The 25,099-nt window shown below is 39.9% G+C and overlaps 1 protein-coding gene across 2 annotated transcripts in view; it reads right to left on the reverse strand.

Moving 5' to 3' along the window:
- POPDC1 (popeye domain cAMP effector 1) overlaps nt 1-17,306 on the reverse strand; it is a 41,090-nt gene extending 23,784 nt beyond the window's left edge. Inside the window, exons 1-5 of one of the 2 annotated variants that reach the window (XM_019030221.3) lie at nt 17,126-17,306; nt 12,324-12,560; nt 8,347-8,471; nt 4,383-4,570; nt 3,541-3,649 (exon numbers count right to left, since the gene is read on the reverse strand). In XM_019030221.3, the coding sequence (XP_018885766.1) occupies nt 3,541-3,649; nt 4,383-4,570; nt 8,347-8,471; nt 12,324-12,560; nt 17,126-17,189 (723 nt within the window). In that variant the 5' untranslated portion in view covers nt 17,190-17,306. Of the gene's footprint in view, nt 1-3,540; nt 3,650-4,382; nt 4,571-8,346; nt 8,472-12,323; nt 12,561-15,944; nt 16,169-17,125 lie in introns of those variants that run through there. The other variant, XM_004044460.5, reaches the window with a different exon arrangement.
- Between the last annotated feature and the right edge of the window lie 7,793 nt (nt 17,307-25,099).

Here is a 25,099-nt window from a genome sequence, read left to right on the forward strand (position 1 = left end):
AATGTTTTCTTTCAATACCATTAAAACTTAGTGTTCATTTCTTTTACAAGAGCATGGACATGTGCCTGCAAGACATCCCTCTCCCCTTGAAGTCAATAAAACTTTGATTTTTGGGCTTTGCAACACCAGGACATGCTATTGGCTATGGGAAGGCAGCAGCATGAGATAGAATACAAAAGAAAAGCTTGCGAACAGTAAAGCTCACTTAATATAAAACATCTACATAAAGAAGAAGAAACCAAACAAAACACTACTTTTATCTTTTTTTTTTTTTTTTTTTTTGAGATGGAGTCTCATTCTGTTGCCCAGGCTGGAGTGCAGGGGTGTGATCTCGGCTCACTGCACCCTCCGCCTCCCGAGTTCAAGTGATTCTCCTGCCTCAGCCTCCTGAGTAGCTGGGATTACAGGCACCTGCCACCATGCTCAGCTAATTTTTGTATTTTTAGTGGACACCAGGTTTCACCATGTTGGCCAGGCTGGTTTCAAACTCCCGACCTCAGGTGATCCACCCGCCTCAGCCTCCCAAAGTGCCGGGATTACAGGTGTGGGCGGCCGCGCCTGGCCTACTTTCATCTTTTGTAATAATAATACTCAAGATTCTATCAATAGTTATAAACAGCAACTCTGGGCTATAAGAACCAAAATCACTATAAGTACCTAGGGATAACAAACTGTAAGTTCAGAATCTGTTTTCTCAGCTCTATCACTATGCTTATTATCATGATAATTACTACATATTTACCTGAGCAACACCTGCTGTGCAATCTCAAGGGACAGTCATTGAGTCCACTTGCCTTCTCTTTCCTCCTTTTCATCCTACTGTACAATTCATGAGCACCCTGACCACAGAACGAATTTAAAGAAAGAGAAACTCAAAGGAAGTAGATCCTCATCGAACATGTTTAACTGGTCAGAGTTAGGGAAAGATGAGCTTAGGAGGTAAAAAGTGTGAGGGTGGAGAAGCCTGATGGCTGATGATCAAGCGTCCTCTGCTATTGACACAGGTAGTGAGAAGTTGGCTCTGGGAGAATGTGACATTTTTCATTTGGGAACTTGCATAGGTAAGTGGCAATATACATACTCCTACATAGATGTGTAACAGCTATTTATTACTCTCGAGGATCTGCCAACAGGAACATTTTGTAAACAATCAAAGTACAGTCTCTCCCAAGGGCTTACTCTGATGGCTCCAGCTATACAGGACACAGGCTTCATGATGCTAGTTTTAATCTACTGGCCAATCAGGAAATGCCACACGAGACTCTATGCAGAGAAAAGCTGACTGGCATTAGGAAAAGCTGAACACATTTTCTTCATCCAGTTATGGCACTATAAAATTTTGGTCATGTTTTTGGAATCTTTGTAATTACCGGGAATAATTCTCAACTACCAAAATCCAATCCCTAGTCCCCAAGAAGAAAGAGAACTGTAGCTAGTGGTAGGAATTCCTTTTTTGTTGACTTAATTATAAATACAATCTGAAGTCCAGAAAAGATAGTATGTTAGTATTTCTGGCCTCTTGGGGACCACTTGATTCTGGAAACAAAGCAGGTTCAATTCCCACCCCATCCTCAAATCCCAGTCTCTTCCGGATTATATGAGATAGTTATCACACAAAACCACCTGCTACTATACACAGAGAAATACAGGCAAAAGATAAATATTGGGCTTTGGAAGAAGAAACTGTAAAAAGGTCACAGCAAAGAAGGAGAGAAAGAAGATGCGGCCCTGCACATTTGTAGATTGTGGTGATTAAAGATAAACTAAGAATATAAATCTCACATCAAAGCTGACCCTCACAACAAGGTGAGAGTGTAAAGACAGGAGCCAGGACACAGCATTAGCTGTCTCCTTCTATATTGTAAGTCCAGCCAGCTTGGGAAGAATGTTGCATAACAGTGAATCTATATGCAACCTTTTAGTAAATGCACATAACTAACAAGCTGCACGATTACTCAGGCCAGTTATTCAGGAAGGGCGGGAGCAGGGCAGGATTGAAACCATCGTAAATGATAAAAACTAAACTGTATGTCTAAAAGTATTCTTTTATCTCCAATTTTGTGGCATCCCAAATTGTATAACATCTCAAAATGAGACTCTAAAATAAGATTCTGTCATCAAGAAACACTAACATTCCTTCCTCCCTCAGGTAGTAATAGCCTCTTCGTTTCCATTTCTTACCTAAATAGATTTACCTTCTTGCCCACAAGCAATCCCATTCTCAGGATATTTCCTTACTGCTGTTAATCCAGAGGCTGAGACTAAAGGAAACTCTCACCCATTTATTTTCTTGGTTAATTTCCTTCCAATAACAAGGTGAATGAATAACATATGAGGGCTGGACACTTACAGAAAGAATCAGAACAGTGTCACATAATGGAGCAATTTGTTTTTTGTTGTTGTTTGTTTTTTTTTGAGACGGAGTCTTGCTCTGTTGCCCAGGCTGGAGTGCAGTGGCGTGATCTTGGCTCACTGCAAGCTCAGCCTCCCAGGTTCACGCCATTCTCCTGCCTCAGCCTCCCGAGTAGCTGGGACTACAGGTGCCCACCACCACGCCCGGCTAATTGTTTGTATTTTTAGTAGAGACGGGGTTTCACGATGTTAACCAGGATGGTCTCGATCTCCTGACCTCGTGATCTGCCTGCCTCAGCCTCCCAAAATTACAGGTGTGAGCCACCGTGCCCGGCTGGAGCAATTTGTTTTAACACAAAAGGAATCACACCAAGTAGTCCATGTTCAAATTATTGCCATTACGAAGAACTTCGTTCTTTCCCCTTAAACATATTCATTAAGTATAAAAGAGTTCAGTGATTAGATTTCATTCATAAGAATTAACAAAATAAATTCCCTAAGGCAAAGCCAGTTTTCTGGTTTTCTTCAATAAATGTCAATTACTTGGTTTAAGAACACTTATTATCTACAGCTCACATTTTCCTTTTCACTAATAAAGCATAAGATGTTTTCTATAGAAAAAATTATAAAAATTCAAATAAGCAAAAAAAAGTTCAAAAAGCAAACACAGTCTAGAAATAACATTAAGACAAAATTAGAATATATCTTTCTATAACATTTTCTGTACATATATACAGTATTTTTTAGGCCAGGCGTGGTGGCTCATGCCTGTAATCCCAGCACTTTGGGAGGCCGAGGCAGGCAGATCATGAGGTGAAGAGATTGAGACCATCCTGGCTAACATGGTGAAACCCCGTCGCTACTAAAAATATAAAAAATTAGCCGGGGGTGGTGGCAGGCACCTGTAGTCCCAGCTACTCAGGAGGTTGAGGCAGGAGAATGGCGTGAACCTGGGAGGCGGAGCTTGCAGTCAGCCGAGATTGCGCCACTGCACTCCAGCCTGGGCGACAGTGCAAGACTCCGTCTCAAACAAAAAAAAAAAAAAAAAAAGAGACAATACTATATATGCCCTATGGTAACTTGTTTTTCCCCCCAATAATTCATAGCAGTGTTTCTATTAATATCCTTTGGATTCTGAATGAGATGCAAACTAGTTTCAATCTCCTTAAAAATCATGTGAAAACATACCTGGAATTTTTCACCTTTGTGCATCTGAGTTGATCTAAATTCAGGAGAATCTATAAAGGCACAGGGGTAAATGTTATGCAGAAAATGTCCTCGATAGGAGACCTTCATTCTGATAACAGAAATTAATGTTAATAAAAGCAATATTTCACAAATACCATGATAATCCTTAAAACTGCTATCATCTTATGTGATTTTATTTTGTAGTACAGTTTTAAAAATTCCAGAGATGATGGACATAACTAAAAGCACTTCTTGAGGCACAAGTATTTCAAAAAATAACATTAGAAAAAGAAAAAAACAGTGTCCAGTATTGAGCCAGAGGTATGCTGTCTAGTGGTTACTATTGCTCTTCTAACAGAAGTGACCATATAATCTGTAACTCTAGCTGGGACACTTCTGAGAGGGAAAGAGGTGTTATTAATAACAATGCCAGCACAACAGAGACTGACTCTCTCCCCAAAAGGCTGATATTCCTAGAAGTTGTATTTTTGTGATATTCAAGACAAATTAACTCTGGAGCATGCATAAGCTTTTTGAATTTCAATGTCTAATTTAAATCCATTACAATTTTGACTCATATTTTTAATAAAAGGTCAAAAATGGTTAAAATACTTGCAATTGAAATCCTGACATCAAGATTCAGAGCAGTACACTCAACCTGGCTTTAACATGTTGCTCTATAGCATTGTAAAGTATAGTTGTAGCAAAAAATTCCACCAACAACAAACTCTGTGACTGCTTTCTCCATTCATTGGCAACATTTCCTTCCATTCACTTCCTTCTCAGAGGCCATGAAAAGATTAAAGGTAAACTAGGAATTCTGATTTCCACAGAACACTTACTTTCCCTTCAAGAGAATACTCAGACGGTCATCAACTGAGGTTTTATCCTCTGCAGCATAAGTTTGGCCCTTTTTCAAGGTTTGGATCATGCAAAACTGTCCAGTTAGTCTTCTGAACAAATCTGGAGGCACACGGAGTGGTTCAAACAATCGCCGGTAGATGCCACTGAGTTCCTTTTCAATCTTTACCTGAAATGCAGCAATGACTAGATGCTAATGCAGCAGCAATCCCAAAACACTGACTTCTGTGGTCTAAATATGGTTTTGATAATTAACAAATCTTTGATATATACCATCACCCTTCTGTATTTAGGCTAATAGAATCTTACACAGCAAGTGAAATGGTGATAGAAGTTTATACTTCAGATGCTAAAAGGGTGTGGTTAGGTCATGTGAGGTGGTTCATGCCTGTAATTCTGGCACTTTGGGAGGCTGAGGTGGGAGGAGCACTTGAGCCCAAGAGTTTGAGAGCAGCCTGGGTAACACAGTGAGGCTCTATCTCTACTTAGAAAGAAAAAAGTCAGGTGCGGTGGTCACGCCTGTAATCCCAGCACTTTCAGTGGTCACGCCTGTAATCCCAGCACTTTGGAAGGCCGAGGCGGGTGGATCTTCTGAGGTCAGGAGTTTGAGACCAGCCTGACCAACATGGTGAAACCCCCATCTCTACTAAAAGTACAAGAAATTAGCTGGGCATGGTGGCATGCACCTGTAATCTCAGCTACTCAGGAGGCTGAGGCTGGTGAATTGCTTGAACCTGGGAGGTGGAGGTTGCAGTGAGCTGAGATTGCTCCATTGCACTCTAGCTTGGGCAACAAGAGCGAAACTCGGTATCAAAAAAATAAAATAAAAATAAAAATAAAAAAAAGAAAGAAAAAGAAAAAGAAAAAAATTAGTACCTATAGTCCTGGGTACTTGGGAGGCTGAGGTGGGAGGATTACTTGAGCCCAGAAGTTTGAGACTGCAGTGAACTATGATTGCACCATTGCACTCCAGCCTGGGCAACAGAGTAACACTGTATCAAAAAAAAAAAAAAAAAATCAAAAAACTTTTGCAGTTAAACTGAACTCAGAGCATAAGGGGAAGATCCGCACTATTCATCATAACCTCTTCCTATTAGCTACAATGCAACTGTTTAGGTTTTCAATGTTGCCACAACATTCATCTTCCCAATCTTAGCACCTTCTATAAATAACAGAAAACCTTTTCTGTGAAACCTTTTGTTTCACACACAAAAAAAATTTACTAACTTTTAAATATGGCAGCAAGAAAATAAACACAAAATAGGAATCAATGAGGAAACAAATTTACAAAGGTAACACATACATTAAGCATTTTATCTCCATGTGATTACTTAATGCACCAATATAGAAAAACAAATATGCACAGCTGCAATCACTGCTTCACATTTATATACTCTCAAGTAAAGTGAAGGAAAAATAAAAGGGTGTAAAAGAGTTTTAGTGTAGAAGTTTCATCGTAAGCTAAAATGAACTCTGTAAAATGGAGAACCCACTGGCAAATAAGGCTGGCTACTGGAGGAAGAGAAAAACAAAATGGCTTAATCATTTCTGTTGTCAGATTCTCCAAAGCCCAGGTCATGCCCCATCTTTGGGCCCAGCATTAGTCTCTGGAAGTCATACTAATTGGGTGGATGGAAAACCATACTGCACTGTATCTCTGGCAGGCACGATACGAAGCCTATAGACCCGGATCATGACAGCTGCTCCAACCGATGTCACTATAGCATTTGCAGTGCTCCTACTTGTCCTGCTGTTTCATTCTGAGGAAAATCCAGCATTCATATTTTTCAAAAAAGTAGATTTATAGTATGAGAAGAAACAAAAGCACAGACACTAAGCGATTTACCTATTTGGTGCTATGATCATATCAGCAACTTCTGAACCTTACATTTTGGGGTTCCAGCAAGTTCTGACATTCAGAAAATGCAATCATTATCTACCTCCTCTACTCCAAAGCTCTATTAATGAGCATTTAATACGATTTATTCATAATCTGCTCATCCCGTAACTCTCAGATCAAGCCCTTTTTATGTATTTATTTTTTGGAGATGGAGTCTCGCTCTGTTGCCTGTGCTGGAGTGCAGTGGTGTGATCATAGCTCACTGCAGTCTCAAACTCCTGGGTTCCAGTGATCCTCCCGAGAAGCTGGGACTACACGTGTGTGCTACCGCATCCAGCTGATTTTTAAATTTTTTGTAGAGACAGGGTCTATGTTGCACAGGCTGGTCTCGAACTCCTGGGCTCAAGAGATCTTCCAACCTAGGCCTCCCAAAGTGCTGGGATTACAGGCATGAGCTATGGCGCCCAGCCTCATGAAGCCCTCTTAATTATTTTCCTCTCTTTTTTTTTTTTTGAGACAAAAGTGTTGCTCTGTCACCCAGGCTGGAGTACAGTGGCAGAATCTCGGCTCACTGCAACCTCCGCCTCCTGGGTTCAAGCGATTCTTGTGCCTCAGCCTCTGAGTAGCTGGGACTACAGGTGTGCACTACCATGCCAGCTAATTTTTGTATTTTAGTAGAGACAGGCTTTCGCCATGTTGGCCAGACTCCTTAAACTCCTGACCTCAGATGACCCACCCGCCTCGGCTTCCCGAAGTGTTGGGATTACAGGCGTGAGCCACTGCACCTGGCCTAATACTTTTCCTCTTTGAAAGCATTTACTCATCAAAGGTTTTTTTGAGCACCTACTGTGTGCCAATAATGGTTGACAGGAAAAGTGGATACAACAATAAGTGTGTTAGATTATTGTTTCCAATTATTCACTGCTCCCAACCTCTGTAAGAGGACTGTACATCCCCTTACTCCACCCCATGCCCCATATTATCAAACTGGGCCATGTCACTTGTTTTTGCCAATGAAATATGAACAGAAACAATATATGTCCCTTTTGAGCAAAAGTTTTAAGAGACATTGGGTGTTTCTCTTTTGCTCTCCAGTACTTTTTCTTCTGCCATGAGAATGCATGGTCCAAATAGAACCTGCTGCTTCAGCACAGACCCTTAAATGAATGAGATGCATAGAACAGAATCGCAGCTGACACATAGCTGCCAGAGTCAAGATACAAGGTGGGTGAGAAAAAAAGCCCATTTGCTGTTATATACCATTGAGATTTATTACATAGCATAACCTGGAAAAAACTGAATATTACAGTAAAACAACACAGACTGACTATGTTTAGATGAGGTTACAATCTAGCTGAATGCCTATTATATATCATCTGCATCATTCAAATTAGAATCTTCTATGAATCATCTTGTTTTCTGATAGTTTTCTACATGCAAATCTGGCCCCAAACATAAGATTAAGGCAAGCATTATATCTTTTACTTTACTGAATGTTTGTTTGTGCTTAGGAAAGTCAGTAGATATATATGGGGTGATTTCTAGGACCCCTGCTGTTTTCCTACTCTTTCTATTCTTGGTATGATCAACAAATATAAGATAAATCAGAGTTGAAAAGAAAAAGTTAAAGACTGGTGTTTTGGTAGCAACCCACCAAATATGGTGACTTCCTTAAATGAATATTTTGGGCATTAGAAAAATATACAGTTATTACACTAAAAAATAGCATGAACTATTTGTAAATCATTAGAATGTTTAAGAAGTTGCCTATTAGTAAGTAATTTTATAACTGGGCAATGATATTTCCAGGTTAACATCTGAATATCAATATAAAAAATCAAGTAATATGACTTAAAAAGGAAAATATTATTCATGTTCTCTCATATGCTAATGATTTTTAAAGTTTTAAAAACTCATTTGTAGAACAAGTTTCATGGTACTAAAATGTTTCACTTTCAGGCATATGTAAACAGAAAGCCTAAACTTCAGAGAAATTATATTAAAGTGACTAAATATGCTAGATGCTTACTCTTAACTCTGAACAAAGTACCTTTCAAAGTTTTAGCTTTAAAATCACTTCCTTATTAATTAATTTTAGTAATTACCGGTCTCTTCTTGTATAAAAGATACGACAGATGCAAAATGTTGACACCCAAGAACACAGAGTTCCAGATCATTATATCCAAGGCACATCGGTAGAGAGTGGCCCAGACGATATAAAGGGTACATCCTGTTGAAGAGCAAAGTTAACATGTTAGATAATCTAGAAGAGCCTAAGCGGGGAGCTTAATAAATGTGATATCCTCCATATATACAGTAGTCCTCCCTTTTCTGAAGGTGATACTTTGCAAGACCCCCAGTGAACGCCTGAAACCATGGATAGTATACAACTCTATAAACACTATGTTTTATTGATCTGATACCCAAGACAGCTAATAAGCAATCACTGGGTGGGTAACATAGATAGTGGGGATAAGTTGGACAAAGGGATGATTCACATCCCAGGCAGGATACAGCAAAACACTGCAAGATTTCATCGCACTATTCAGAATGTCTTGCAATTTAAAATGTATGAATTGTTTATTCTTGGTATTTTCCATTTAATATTATTGGACTGTTGTTGACCACAGAAAGTGAATCCATGGATGTGGGGACTACTGTAAATCAAACACATTTTAGAACTACCTAAGCCAAATATCACATTGTTTCATTTTGTTTTTTGTCCAGTGACCAAAAAACCCCCAAATATATGCTTTGTTGAATAAAATCTGTATTAAAAATATATAGGAAATACAAAGTATAAAAAATATTTTTAAAGGGGAAAAATCCATAATTCTACTACTTAAAGAAAGCCATTAAATATCAAATAATTTAATTCTGCCTTAGAGAGTTTTCATACAGTTTTACCTGATGGCAAACCTAGCACACATACAATTTTAAAATCTCCTTTTTGACTTATTCCAGTGATTTTCCCATTTCATTAAACTCTTTGCAAGCATAGTTTTAAAAGACTGCAACTGATTAAACCATAATTTATTTAACCATCCCCCTACTGCCGGAAACACAATATTTTGAGGGTATAATTTTTGACAAATGGAAAAAGAATTTTATACATACAAATTTTTCTGTATTTGTGATTGTTTACTTAGTCTGGATTACCTGAAGGTGAATCTAGGGAATGAACTTAATAGTTTTTTACAATATTGAAGAATTGTTTTCCAAAAGGTTTGTACAAATTTGCAATCCTACTAGTTAGAAATGCCAATATCAAGTTGTCAGTATAGTCATGTGTCACTTAATGACAGGGATATATTCTGAGAAACATTTCGTTAGATGATTTTGTTGCTGTGTGAACATCAGAGAGTATACGTACATAAACCCAGATGGCATAGTCTACCACACTATAGGGTATAAACCAATAAAGTACAGCTTGTTACTGTATTGAATATTGAATACTGCAGGCAATTATAACACAATGGTGAGTATTTGTATACCTAAATATACCTAAACATGGAAAAGGTGAACATGTGGTACTATATTATGGGACCACTTTCGTTATACGATGCATAACTGTATTATAAAATGTGAAAACTCCTAATTTGATAGTGAGGAATTATGTATACTTTATTTTGCATTTCCATGATTACTGGTGAGCCTGCATATTTTACCAAAATGTTTTAGCCATCTGAATTTTCCCTTGGTGATAATCCATTTATCTCTGAGAATCTTCCTGTGTTTTCTTATTGATTCTCTTACCTTATATAAAATATCCCCAGTTTCTTTTGATCAATTTTATGATAGGAGAGTTAATACAGTATATACATTTAAAATAAAACTATCATGAAGATATAAATCATTGACACACGCATACTCACAAAAGCTAACCACCCACTTTAAAAGTTACTCACTTGCAATTTTTTATTTCATAAGAATGATTTGAGGCACCTGAATAAAGCCCAAAATGTAAAAATTTAAATATTCTTTAAGTAATATTTCATAGCAAATAGTGAAGCAATTTAAAATATTTTAATTTAAAGGAGACAAGGTATATAATGGGAGGATAGAGAAAAACTGGAGGACCTGAATTATAGTCCTGGTTTGGCCATTTTTTCTCCATCTTAATTTTGGATGGGTCATTTTACTTGTCTAGGTTTCACTTTTTAAAATTTTTTTTTCTTTTTTGAGACAGGGTCTTGCTCTGTCGCCCAGGCTGGAGTGCAACAGCCTCGACATCCCAGGCTCAAGCCGTCCTCCCACCACAGTCTCCCAAATAGCTGGGACCACAGATGCATGCCACCATGCCTAGCTAATTTTTAAATGTTTTGTAGACAGAGGGTCTCACTACATTGCCCAGGCTGGTTTTGAACTCCTGGCTTCAAGAGATACTCTCACTTCAGCCTCTCAAAGTGCTAGGACTACAGGCGTTAGCCACTATGCCTGGCCTAGATTTCTCTTTCTGCATTTACAGAATAAAGTGTTAGATTTGATAATATCTTTGGTTCATTCCACCTCCAAAACTCTGTCTTAAAATTCATAATTGATGTTTGCTTTTTTATAGGGTACGGTATTTTTTTTTTCCATTCAACTCCCTGTTCCTACTGCTGTAATCCTCACCTTACTCACAGGTCACACAGCCACAGAGGTCCCACAAGCTTCTACTAACCTTCCAGCCTCTTTTTCCTTGTCATTTATCACTTTTTTTTTTTTTTTTTTTGAGGCAGAGTCTAGCTCTGTCGCCAGGTTGGAGTGCAGTGGCACAATCTTGGCTCACCGCAACCTCTGTCTCCGGGGTTCAAGCAATTCTCCTGCCTCAGCCTCCTGAGTAGTTGGGATTACAAGCGCCTGCCACCATGCCTGGCTAATTTTTATACTTTTAGTAGAGACAAGGTTTCACCATGTTGGCCAAGCTGGTCTCGAACTCCTGACCTCAGGTAATCCACCCACCTCGGCCTCCCACAGTGCTGGGATTACAGGCGTGAGCCACTGTGTCCAGCCAATTTATATTTTTAAGCACAATGCACTACTCTACGTTCACCCCAATATGCTCAATTTCCTTCTCTTCCGTGCTCTTTGTTTGGATACTATACCCATTTACTCAGATAAATCCTGCTCATCTTCCAAAATCCAGGTCCCATGTCATCTCCTCAGTGGGACCCTGCTCTGCCCTCCTACTAAGCCTATCACCTTCTCTGTGTCCCCCTGGATAATGGGTGCACACCTGCATCCCAGCATCCGATACGCCATACTGGGATTGCCCATCTGTTTCTCCACCAGCCCCCACAAGAGTGTCTTTCTCAAGGATGAAGACGGCCTTCCTCAGTCTTTGTCTGGACACATCACAGGTGCTAAAAAATGCACCTGAATAAATGGGCCATCAGGGAAACAATCACATAGAGAATAATTTGTCAAGAATCACTGGCTAATATAACAGATAAAATTGTTTTAATATTCTGATGTGAATCAATTTAACTTGCTTCATCAGGGTTACTGGGACCAAAAAAAATTTTGTTTTATTTGAACTACTGTATCTGGTAATTGTTTTTGTTCCCAATGTTTCTTTACTGCCCACAGCAAATATCTTTTCAAGTAATAATAGTTAAAACTATACAGTACTTACTATGGGCAGGCAATATTCCAAGTTAAATATATATATGACACATATTTAATTCACAACAACTTTGGGAGGTGGTATTATTTTTACCCTTATCTGATACATGAGGAAACTGAGGCAGTAGAAAGATTAAATCACTTGCCCAAATTACAGTTGACAAGAAGTAGAACCAGGATTTGAATCACACAATTTGGCTTTAAAGTTCATACTCTTACACATGAATGAATGTTCTGGTATCTGGAAAACCTAAACAACATATGAAAGCACATATAAACAAAGTAAGTAAGGGAGAGATATGGCATGTGAAGGCCTATGCTCTAAGCTAATTGATATACTGCTAATTCATTAACAAAGACTTATATTTTTTGGCTTGCTATGGGCCTGACAAAGAATACTCTGAAGCTCTCATTGTAAAGCCCATCTTATGTCAGTTACAGAAAAGTTACATAAAATATCAGTTAGGTATCTTACCTAGAGTTAACATTCCCCTAAGAAATATCATATGAAGGTGAAGAGTAGTTGGAATAACCAACCCAACTGCAAAACAAATATTTGCTACATGAAAAACCAGATGATGTATCTCTCTCCAGTTTTCACAAGTGGTCTTATTGGAAGGCACAGGTATGATACTTTCTAACTCAGGTGTAAAACCTATGGCAGTTGATTCTCTCAATGGGCTGGACTCTGTATAATTCATTTTGAAAATTCCTGTAAAAACAAGTAAACAAAAGTAAAATAATAAAAATGGCAATTATATCTTTTTACCTTCACAGGTATTATACCAAAATTATTTCTGTGAATTAAATAGACTTCTCTAGTGCTTATGAATTAGACAGACCCAGATTCAAATCCAACTCTGTCACATATTAAATGTATTCAGTTCCTTACCTGTTAAAGGATGATAATAATACCTCATTTGCCTTATGATCAAATGAAATGAAATACATAAAATACTTAGCATAGTGCAAAACTATTCCCTCATAGGCACATATATACATATAAAGACTTGTAGGGAAGGGAGGAGTGAGGGAATTAGTCTTTAAGATAATCACCAATGTTCATAAACCATGGTAATTACAAAGTTATTTAGTCTAGTCTTCCATCAAATTCCCACTGGTGACTGAATCCAAACACAGGAAAAATAACTAGAAAACTAATGATTTGAATACTTAAAAAAATATGAATACCCTCACATCTATTTGAAGGCTTAGGATATTTAGAAGGCTCTATTTTTATACCACCATTAAATCACTGTATCATACATACATAATACATTATCATATATGCAAATAATATATAGCCATATAAACATTTATATATACACAGAGAGATACAACATGAAACTTTCATTGTCTTATTTAAATCTCTACTTTATTTCCCATAATAATTCTACCTGGTAGCACATCACAAATTTAAAAGTAGTAAACTTCCAGTTTACTTATACATATGAAAATCCATAGCAAGTACATTTAAAGAATATACATTTTACACACACTTATATAAAACCATTTCCTATGTTACCTGTCTTCTGTCTCCGGTCCTTAAAAAACACTCTATTATTAATTGCACAAATTTGGTCCTTGCCAAACACTATGTAGGTTTACAGATTATATGAATTATTCTGTTTCAGCAAAATTCCAAATGGGGACCCTAAATACATTTAAATTTAGAAATATGTATTTCTTTCAAAATAAGGTCATGCAATTAATCTTACTCTTCTACTGCTTGTTCTTAACATACTAAAGGTTTTAGGTAGTAGAATAATTAATTGGTACAAAATGGGTATTTTGAAAGGATGTTAACAGACAAATGTGAAAGAATTCCACAGCTTAAAGATGATAAAAAACAAGCACACCAATTTACAAATTGTGAATGAAATGATCAAGTCAACTGAAGATCTTTTTACATAATTCTGAAACAGCTCATAAATATAATAGTAATAGTTGACTTAGATATTGATTTGCTACAAAAAGGAAAGAAACAAAAATTCACCTATTTTCCAAATGTCTGAAATCAGCAAATACATAAGCCTATCAGGATGGCGGGGGGCGGGGGAAGATCATTATTTTAATAACTCCATTTATACGAAGTTTGCTTTTCAAGGCCAAACGAGAATGAATCTCGTAACTTCTGCAGGACAGAGAATGATATGAGGTATCCTCTATCACTCATAACCCAACATCACCTACCCTAGCATTACATAGGTTAATAATAACTATCATTTCGACAGCACTGTAGAATGTACCTACACTCCCATTGTCCTGTTTGTCCTCTAGGAGGCAGGGACAATGTGTATTCATCTATGTACTTGCAAGGCCTAGCCTCTGTAGAGAAGGCCACTGAGACAGGGATGAAAGCCACTCTGAAGGAACGTCAACCTGATAAACACTTTCAGAAATCACTGCTCCCCAGATCTCAGTAATAAAGCCAGAGGAGTGCCTAGCCTTCCTGAGGTTGAGTGAGGTTCTACACCACAAGCCACCAGGGTGCTACCTAAGCCAGGGAAAGCCACTTCTGCTCCTCGGGTCTGTTTCTTCCTTGGAATACGGAAAACTTTAATAGCCTATGGTTCTAATACACATTTACATAATCAATCTATCAATACATGTTGCCCCTCGAGTTCACCCAATTTCATCTGTATTGCCTATTAATCCACTATAATTCAACATCAGGCTTTTACAAGTTCTTAAAGTGACATTAAAAGTACCAATTTCTGGTCCAAGAAAAATGACAGGAAAACTACAATTATGACCCAAGAACCAGAAAATATTATTAGCAGTTTTTAGAAGGTACGGTCATCCTAAACATGTTTTGACGCACGACACCTTATTAAAGAGAGAGAGAGAGAGAGAGAGAGAGATAGATATATGTATCCATATATCTATATAATTGTCTATTGTGAAATGCCAGTTACCTATTGTCGAAAATATTGATCAGATCAGTTTACTTTGATTACCACTTAATCGTTAAGTGGCTTACACTTAACAATTCTTATACAGAGAATAGGTGGAAAGAGAAAGGTTAGACTGCTAAATTGGTAAACTTTTCAGATTAATTTTGACTAAATCAAGAGAAATTATTTTTCCCTCATCAGATCATCAAAGTTGAAGTCCTTAAATTACCTATACTAGTAAAGTTTTGTTTATCGTTTTTCAAATAGGTGATTGTAGGGCTAAATAGCTAAATGCTGAAACTAACATTAAACCTCTACCAAACTAAAAAAATGAAAAAGATAACTGCAACGAGCGTCTTGCTAGTCGAGTTAATTCATTCTGTAATTCTAACTGAATCTTCGCACATCTCCCGAATGGCAAATGGCATTACATTGCTAAGAGTCTTTTCGCACTTATTCATGCTTCAAAGCAGGCAGTTTCTGGGACTTGTCTGGCCAACAACCCGTTCCCAAAGGCTCGGGGAAGGAGGTTGCGGGTGGGTGGCGCGGACCTCGGGTCCCCAGCCATCGGCGCTCTCCCGGGGCCCTCTCACCTCGCTCCTTAAAGGAGGAGGGTCCGTGGCAGCGGTCCTCCTCGGACAGGCGCTCTCGGGACGCGGGGGTGAGGAGTGAGCGCCGTGGCCCACCCTACTCTCCGAGCGGGGACGCAGTGGGCGACACCGCGCGCCCGGCTGCACGCAGGCTATGCGCGGCTCGCGGCGGCCCTACAGGGGGCGAGGAGGAACCCCGGAGACCCGGCGGAGAGAGCAGAGACGGAGCTCACCAAGGGGCTTGCCCGCCGCAGAGCGCGGGAGCCGGCACCGGTGGGGCCGAGGGCCCGGGGACGCTGGGGCTGCCTGACCCGAGCGGCGGCCGCTGACCGTTGAGGGTCTCTGTGGCCGCAGCGCCCAGACCCGGGGAGAAGGGCGGCCTCCAAGGGCCGGGAGCCCCTCGAGGGCGCGGCCAGCGAGGAGGGACAGAGGGCGGCGCCCCCGGCTGCCCGGGCGCGTAGAACAAGCAGCTGTCGCCGGGGCCGACAAAGTTGCTCCCCGAGGGGCTGAGATCCAACTTTCGCTTCCCGATTTAGCCAGGGGAGCGCGAGGCCGCACACAACCCGGCGCGGGGGGACAGCCGGCTGCAGCTGCGCCTCCCATCCTTACCTGGCTGGTCCCTGGCGGGGAGCCTGGGCAGCGCCGACCAAAGTTCGGAGCGGCAGCTTCGGGGCGCGGGACGCGGAGCACACGGGCTCAGCTGCTCGACGGGAGCCCGACGCGCGCTTCTCGGCGGGTCGGCGGGTCCGGAAGCTCCGCTGCCCGGGCCGGGTCCCCAAGCCCGCAGCCGCTTTGACTAAAATAGGCATCGCGACGGCGGCGGCAGGCGGCGGCGGCCAGGGCTGGGGCCGCACCGCGCACGCGCATGCGCCCGCCGCCCCGCGCCCCCCGGCGGGCGGAGCCCGGCGCCGCGGCCAGGACTTCCCACCTCGCTCCCGCGATTCCGCGGCGGGTCTACACACCCGAGGACTCGGTTTGAAACGCCCGCTTATTTATTTTCTTGTCGCCTCGCTACAAGATTCTATCCTTGTTTGGGCATGAGTGGGGGGCGGCAGTCTCGTGGGACCGGCGGCATTCGTCGTTCCTCCTCACGGGGATAATTCGAGAAGTGCGGTCCGGGTAGGGAGAGAAATCAGGAGAGAAAATGAGAAAGAGAATCCTCGTTTCCCCTCAAAGTTGGACGACCCACTCGCATATCTCCTTTTTGGGAGATTCGCCCGTAACTCAGCACAAACAGGGAATAGCCCGGAAAGCACGCGAGTTCCCGTCCGAGTGTGGCGGGGGAGGCTGAACGTTTGGTCCACACGGGTGCAGGACGCGGGGGTCAGGCCTCCTGCTGCGGAAGAAGAGGGGGAAGAGGCCGCGCGGGAGGGACTTCTGACACGCGCCACTGTTTTTGTTTTCAAAGAGGGGTACTTAACCGAAACTAGCAATCCCAGGCGGTACAAGGCCCTCCATCGTAGGCAAAGCACTACCTGAATGTAGATTTGGGGCCATACGTTGGAAAATAAGACATGAGAGTATGCTCCGATCAACTTTTACTGTTTACTGGACAACTATTTTGGGTAAGAAAAGCAAGGAAACTTAATAAAGAATTGGCGTTGTTGGGGGTTGTCTTGTAGGACAATAGCGGAAGGTTGGATGGGTACCCAGTTTCCACCAAAAGTGTCCCATTATGGGTTAAAATTGGCATCAGTTATTAGAGTATGAGATCGTTCATGCATGTGAAATGTGATCTCAGTATAAAAAAGACCACCACCGATTGTGTGAAGGTACATTATAAAGAGTACCTGGAGGTGCACACTGGACAAGTCTCTGGTTGAAGAGATGGTGCAGCTTAGTAAGAAAGAGCATGGGCCTTGATGTCACACAAGCCGGGTTTGAATACTCCCTCTCCTACCAGTTTACTGTGTGACCTTGGAGAAGTTACCTAGCCCTTCTGTGTCTCAGTTTCCTTTTTGGAACGTGGGGATAATGATGATGATGATGATGTTGATGATGATAACTATGATAATTGTACCTGCACTTCATAGTATAGTTTTGAGGACTAAATGGTGTAATTATATATAAGGGTCTTAAAATGGTGTTTGGGACATAAGTTCTATGTATATATATTGTATTTATAAAACTCCTTTTCTAATACGTCTGAACTTTCCTATAACCATAAAAGGTTACTTTTTGAGATTACTTCTTTAGAGTCTGTTTCTTTCTAGATGCTCTGCCAGCCGTTTTTTTTTTTGAGGCAGAGTTTCGCTCTTGTTGCCCAAGCTGGAGTGCAATGGCGCGATCTGGGCGCACTGCAACCTCCGCCCCCCGGGTTCAAGCGATTCTCCTGCCTCAGCCTCCCCAGTAGCTGGGATTACAGGTGTGCGCACGTCCCTGCCAGCTGTTTTGATAGCTACCACTAATTACATTTTAAGGTGTGGGTATACATGTGTGCGTAAAGACTTAACTACACAGATGTTCACTGGAGGGTGAGTTATAATAATGAATATTGGAAATAGCCTAAATTCTAACCACAGGGGACTAAGTAAATTATAGAACATCCAGACAGTCTTGTTTATGAAAGAGCATGGGCCTTGATGTCACACAAGCTGGGTTTGAATCCCCCCTCTCCTACCAGTTTAAGCAGCCATTAAAAATAAAAAACATAGAAACAGACTCTATGTTTAAACAACCATTAAAAATAATTTCTAGAAAGATATTATAGACATCATAATAATGTCTACTAATTATATAAAGCAAGCTATGCCCCCAAAACCCCAGCCCACTGCCTGTTTTTGTATACCCATTTTTACATTTTTTATGGTTGGAAAAAATCAAAAGAAGAATATTTCATGATATGTGAACATTATATAAAATTCAAATTCAGTGTCCATAAAGTTTTATTGGAACCCAGTCACGTTCATTTTTATGGCTGCTTTCATGCTGCCAATGCGGCTTTGATTAGTTACAAGAGAAACCTTATGGCCCACAAAGCCTAAAATGTTTACTCTCTGGCTCTACAGAAGAAGCTTACTGACGCCTCAAATAGAGTATACTTTGTGTCAGGCAGTGTTATAAGTAACTTAGATATATTGTCACCTATTACACACCCACTCCTTACCTTCAGGATAGGATACCTGTAAGGCATGTAGATCTTATAAAGATTGCACATTTTTATGAAAAGAGCACTGAATTAGTTATCATAAGATTTGAGTTCTAGCCTTTCACAGAGTCTGTGTTTTCTTTGAATCTGTGTTCTATAGGAAGTGAAGATCGGAAAAAACCTAATCCCCTCACTATAACCCATCTAGGATTGAAACCGTTATTTATAATGAGTATCTTACTGTATTTTAATTTCTTATCCCAGATGTATGAATAGTAGCTTTATAAAATTCAAAGCAAGAATTCTAGACACATAGCCCAGGATATGGGAATGCCTTAAGCTCCCTGGTCTCCTCCTGCTGGCCACAGAAAGGTCAGATTGAAAGCTTCCGAGCGCTATTTTGAAAGTTAATATGAAGCAAGGAGCTAATTTGCACATACGTGTAGAATGAAAAGGGTAAGAAGCATGAATAACAAAATACAAGGCAGTCTGTCTCCTCTGTAAAAACTCTGGCTAGTGTTAGATTGACATAATTATTTTTACTTTTATTTCTCTATAGGCATCCTAGTCTACTTTTACCAGTTGGATAAAACCTTAATGAGACTTCAAAGTTCAGATAGAATAAGTTTTGTGAAAATAAAACAAGATCTGAGGGAGTCACTTGTTTTAAAAGTACACATATATTGGGAGGCTGAAGTGGGCGGATCACCTAAGGTCAGGAGTTCTAGCCAACATGGTGAAACCTCATTTCTACTAAAAATACAAAGATTAGCCCGGTGTGGTGGTACATGCCTGTAATCCAGCTACTCTGGAGGCTAAGGGACAGGAATCGCTTGAACCCGGGAGGCAGAGGTTGCGATCAGCTGAGATCACACCACTGCACTCCAGCCTGGGCAATAGAGTGAGACTCTGTCTCAAATAAAAAACAAAAAAACAAGTACTCACATAACAGTAAGTAGCATTATATTCCTTATCTACAAATCTGCCCATGGTATACATCAGTGTAGACTTTATTTCAACTGTTATTACTAATTGCATGGAGACTATAGCAGTTTCTGATACATTCTCATAGCAGACAGTTCTGGTCACGACTGGTTTCTGAACCCACATTCCTCTCATTAATTGTTGCATTAACTTTTTCACTGACCAGTTTGACAACCAGCCTCATGGATTGTTTTTACATTTCTTTTGATTTTTAAAAAATTAATGGACTTTTTTAAAGAGCAGTTCAAGTTTACAGATGACTGAGCAGATAGTTTCCCTCATGATTAACACCTTGCATTAGTGTGGTATGTGTGTCACAAAGGGAGAACTCAAATTGATCCATCATTATTAACAAAGGTCTGTAGTTTACTTTACGGTTCACTCTTCATGTTGTAGATTCTGCAGGTTTTGCCAAATGTATAATGTCATGTATCCACCATTACAGTATCATACAGAACAATCTCAATATACTGTGCTGCAGTTCTTCATCCCTCTGTCTATCCTCCTCCCACACCCCTGGCAACCACTGATCTTTTTACTGTCTTCATAGTTTTGCCTTTTCCAAAATATCCTATTGTTGGCCTTATATAATGTATTGCCTTTTCAGATTGGCTTCTTTCACTAAACAGTATGCATTAAGTTTCTTCCATGCCTTTTCTTTTTTTAATGTGATGTATGTATATATTGTGAAATGATTACCACAATCAAATTAGTTGACACATCCATCACCTCAGATAGTTACCATTTTTATGTGTGTAGTGAGAACATGTAAGATCTACTCTCTTAGCAAATTTAGTTATAAAATACGATATAGCTAACTAGAGTCACTACTCCATACATTGGATCCCCAGAGCTTATTCATCTTATAACTGGAAGTTTGTACCCTTTGACCACCTTCTCCCCGGTTTTCCCACCCTTCAGCCCCTGGTAACTGTATTCTCTGTTTCTGTGAGTTCAACTTTTTTAGATTCCATGCATAAGTGAGGTCATACAACATTTGTCTATCTCTTTCTGACTTATTTCACTTAGTGTAAGCCCTGCATTTTTATTCATGTTACAAATGAAAGAATTTACCTCTTTTATGGCTGGATAATATTTCATTGTGTACATATGCCATATTTTCTTTATCCATTCCTTCCTCAGTGGACACTTACATTGTTTCCCTGTCTTAGCTGTTGTTAATATTGCTGCAATGAACATGGGAGTGCAGACATCTCTTTGAGATACTGATTTTATTTCCTTCAATATATACCTAGAAGTGGGCTTTCTGGATCATATGGTAATTATATTTCTAATTTTTCGAGGAACCTCCATACTGTTTTCCATAATGGCTATACCAGTGTACACTCCCACCAACAATGCACAGGGGCTCCCTTTTCTTCATATTCTGGCCAATACTTGTTACCTCTTGTCTTTTTGATAGTAGCCATTCTAACAGGTGTGAGGTGATTATCTCATTGTAGTTTTGATTTGCATTTCCTTGATGATAGTAATGGTGAACACCTTTTCGTGTATCTGTTAGCCATTTGTATGTCTTTGGAAAAATGTCTATTGAGGTCCTTTACCTATTATTTATTTATTTATTGCTGTTGAGTTATATGAGTTTCTTACATATTTTGGATATTAACCCCTTATCAGAGATATGGTTTGCAAATATTTTCTCCCATTCCATAAGTTGCCTTTTCATTTTGTTGATTGTTTCCTTTGCTGTGCAGAAGCATTTAAGTTTGATGGAATCCCACTTGTTTGTTTTTGCTTTTGGTATCATATCCAAAAAGTCATGGCCAAGACCAATGTCAAGAATATTTTTTCTTACATTTTCTTCTAGTGGTTTTATGGTTTCATTAAAGTCTTTAATCCATTCAGAGTTAATTTTTGTGAATGGTATAAGATAAGGGTCCAATAATCAGTCTTCCCAAAACAATTTATTAAAGATACTATCTTTCCCCCATTGTATATTTTTGGTGCTGTCATCAAAAATTACTTGATCATAAACACATGGACTCATTTCTGGGCTATTCTGTTTCATTGGTCTAGACGTGTGATTTTATGCTGGTACCATTGTTCTGATTACTGCAGGTTTGTAATACAGCTTGAAATCAGGAAATGTGATGCCCCTAGCTTTGTTCTTCTTTCTCAAGATTGCTTTGGCTATTTGGGGTTTTTGTTTGTTTGTTTGTTTGTTTCTTTTGAGATGGAGTCTCACTCTGTTGGCTAGGCTGGAGTGCAGTGGCACAGTCTCCGCTCACTGCAAACTCTGCCTCTAGGGTTGAAGTGATTCTCCTGCCCTAGCCTCCCAAGTAGCTGGTATTACAGGTGCCCACCACCATGCCTGGCTAAGTTTTGTATTTTTAGTAGAGACGCGGTTTCCCCACGTTGGCCAGGCTGGTCTCGAACTCCTGACCGCAAGTGATCCACCCACCTCGGCCTCCCAAAGTGCTGGAAGGGATTACAGGCGTGAGCCACAGCGCCTGGCCTATTTGGGGCCTTTTGTAGTTCCATGTGAATTTTAGGATTTTTTTCTATTTTTGTGAAAAATGCCATTGGAATTTTGATAGAAAATGCATTGAGTTTATAGATTACTCTTGGTAGTATAGACATTTTAACAATATTAATTCTTCTGAACCACGAACGTAGGACATATTTTCATTTATTTGTGTCTTCTTCAATTTATTTCATCAATGTTTTATACTTTTAGTGTATAGGTCTTTCATGTTCTTGGTTAAATGAATTGCTAAATATTTTATTGTTTTGATGCTGTTGTCAATGAGATTGCTACTTCATTTCAGGTAGGTTGTTATTCATATACAGAAATACAACTGGTTTTCACATGTTGATATTATATCCTTTAATTTTACTGAATGTGCTTATTAGTTCTAATAATTTTTGGTGGAGTATACAGGGTTTTTATATATAAGATCATGTCTTCTGCAAATATACAATTTTACTTCTTCCTATCTGATTTGGAAGGCTTTTATTTCTTTTTCTGCCCCAGCGAGGACTTTCAGTACTGTCTTAAATAGAAGACAAGACACTCTCGTCTTGTTCCTGACTTCAGCTTTTCCTTTTTCTTTTTCTTTGTTTTTCTGAGACGAGGTCTTGCTGTATTGCCCAGTCTAGTATGCAGTGGCATGATCATAGCTCACTGTAGCCTTGAACTCTGGGTTCAAGTAATCCTCTTCTCTCAGCCTTCTGAGTAACTGCAACTATAGCTGTGTGTTGCCACAGCCTGCTAATTGTCATTTTTTTTTAGAGACAGGTCTCACTGCTCACTGTGTTGGCCAGGCTGGTCTCAAACTCCTGGCCTCAAGTGATCTTCCCACATCAGCTTCCCAAAGTGTTGGAATTACAGGCGTGAGCCACCATGCTCAGTCAGCTTTCAGCCTTCACCATTGAGTATGATGTTAGCTGTGGGCTTGTGCTATATGGCCTTTATTGTGTTGAGGAACATTCCTTTTGAGAGTTTTTATCATGAAAGGATGTTGAATTTTGTCAAACGTTTTTCCACAGATACTGAGATGATCATCATATGGTGTTTGTATTTCACTCTGTCAGTGTGGTGTATCATATTTATTTATTTGTATATGTTGAACTATCCTTGCATCCCAGGGATAAATCCCCCTTGATCATGGTGTGTGAAATCTTTAATGTGTTGTTGAATTTAGTTTGCTAGTATTTTGTTGAGGATTTTTGCATCTATGTTCATTGAGGATATTGGCCTGTAATTTTCTTTTCTTGTGGTGTCCTTATCTGGCTTTGGTATGAGGATAATTCTGGGCCCATAAAACGTGTTTGGAAGTGTTCTCTCCTCTTTGGCTTTCTGGAAGAGTTTGAGAAAGACTGATGTTAAACTAAAAGTTAAAGATTGAAGCTTTAAATATTTGGTAGAACTCACCAGTGAAGCCATTTGGTCCTTTACTTTTCTCGTTGAGTCTTTTTATTACTCTTCATTCTCCTCACCATTGTTGGTCTGTTCAGATTTTCTATTACTTGTGATTTAGTTTTGGTAGGTTGTCTGTTTCTAGTTGTTTATTTATTTCTTTTAGGTTACCCAATTGTGGCCATATAATTGTTCATAGTAGTGTCTTAACGATCTTTTCTGTTTCTGTGGTATCAATTGTAACCTTCATGTCTTTTTGAGTCTTAATAGCCCATATCTTTTTATTACTGGATGTACCACGGTTCATTTATCCATTTACCATTTTAAGGACATCTTGGTTTCTTCCAGTTTTGGCAAATTATGTCTAAACATATATAAATATTGGTGTGGAGTTTTTTGTGTACACATATTTTCAACTCATTTGGGTAAATACCTAGGATCATATGGTAAGACTATGTTTAGGTTTGTAAGAAAACTTCCAAACTGTCTTCCAAAGTGGCTGCACCATTTTGCAATCTCACTAGCAATGAATGACAGTTCCTGTTGCTTCACATCTGTACTAACATTTAATACTATCATTTTTTTGTAGGGTGGGGTGGGGAGTTTTAGCCATTCTAATAGGTATGTTTTTTACTTTATAAATTGATTCAATTACTTAATTTGTTCAAAATAACCAAACAGGTTATGCACTCAACAGGTCTATATTTTTGTTAGATGGAAAACTGGAAACAGCATCTCAAAGGAAAGGGCCTAAACTTTTGTATTATTGTTTTGCAAGTCCCGCCGTCTAAAAAATGCAGTGTCCAGATACTGTTAATGTTAAATTCAGGGAGAAGCTCCCTAAAGTCATGTAACAGTTTAATCATTGGACAATAAACTTTCACCAAAAGGCTTCACAGCTCCTAAAAGAAATGACACACAGGCTGGGCGTGGTAGCTCATGCCTGTGACCCCAGCACTTTAGGAGGCTGAGGCAGGCCGTTTGCTTGAGCCCAAAAGTTTGAGACCAGCTTGGGTAACATGGCAAAACCCTATCTCTACAAATGGGCCATCATGGCGACTTGGCGCCTGTAGTCTCAGCTACTCCAGAAGCTGAGGTGGGAGGATCCCTTGAGCCTGGGAGGTAGAGGCTGTAGTGAGCTGCGATCACATAACTGCACTCCAGCAAGGGCGACAGAGCAAGACCCTGTCTCAAAAAGCAAGCAAACAAACAAAACAAAATTTAAAAAACACACACACGGCTGGGCACGGTGGCTCACATCTGTAATCCCAGCACTTTGGGAGGCCGAGGCGGGTGGATCACGAGGTCAAGAGATTGAGACCATCCTGGCCAACATGGTGAAACCCTGTCTCTACTAAAAATACAAAATTAGTTGGGCATGATGGCATACGCCTGTAGTCCCAGCTACTCGGGAGGCCGAGGCAGGAGAATTGCTTGAACCTAGGAGGCACAGGTTGCAGTGAGCTGAGATCGCGCCACTGTATTCCAGCCTGGCGGCAGAGCGAGACTCGGTCTAAAAAAAAAAAACAAAAACAAAAACCCACACACACAACACCAAAATTTTAAAAAGTGACCCCGAACTTTAAGAAGATAGTGAATTATGAAGGCAGTTCAAAGAGTGGTAGCTTTGGAATTAGCAGCTGGATTTGAACAGTGGTTTTACATTTAATAGGCTGTATGTGTATTCAGATAATTATCTCTTCTGAGCCTCAATTTACTTGTCTATAAAACTGGGAAAATAACTCATAGTTACCAAGATGATTTTGACTTTTAGAGATTATGTTTTTTAAAATGCCTAGCATCTAGTTCTTG

This window comes from Gorilla gorilla, chromosome 5 (genome assembly GCF_029281585.2).
Source record: "Gorilla gorilla gorilla isolate KB3781 chromosome 5, NHGRI_mGorGor1-v2.1_pri, whole genome shotgun sequence".
NCBI classification, from domain to species: Eukaryota; Metazoa; Chordata; class Mammalia; order Primates; family Hominidae; genus Gorilla; species Gorilla gorilla.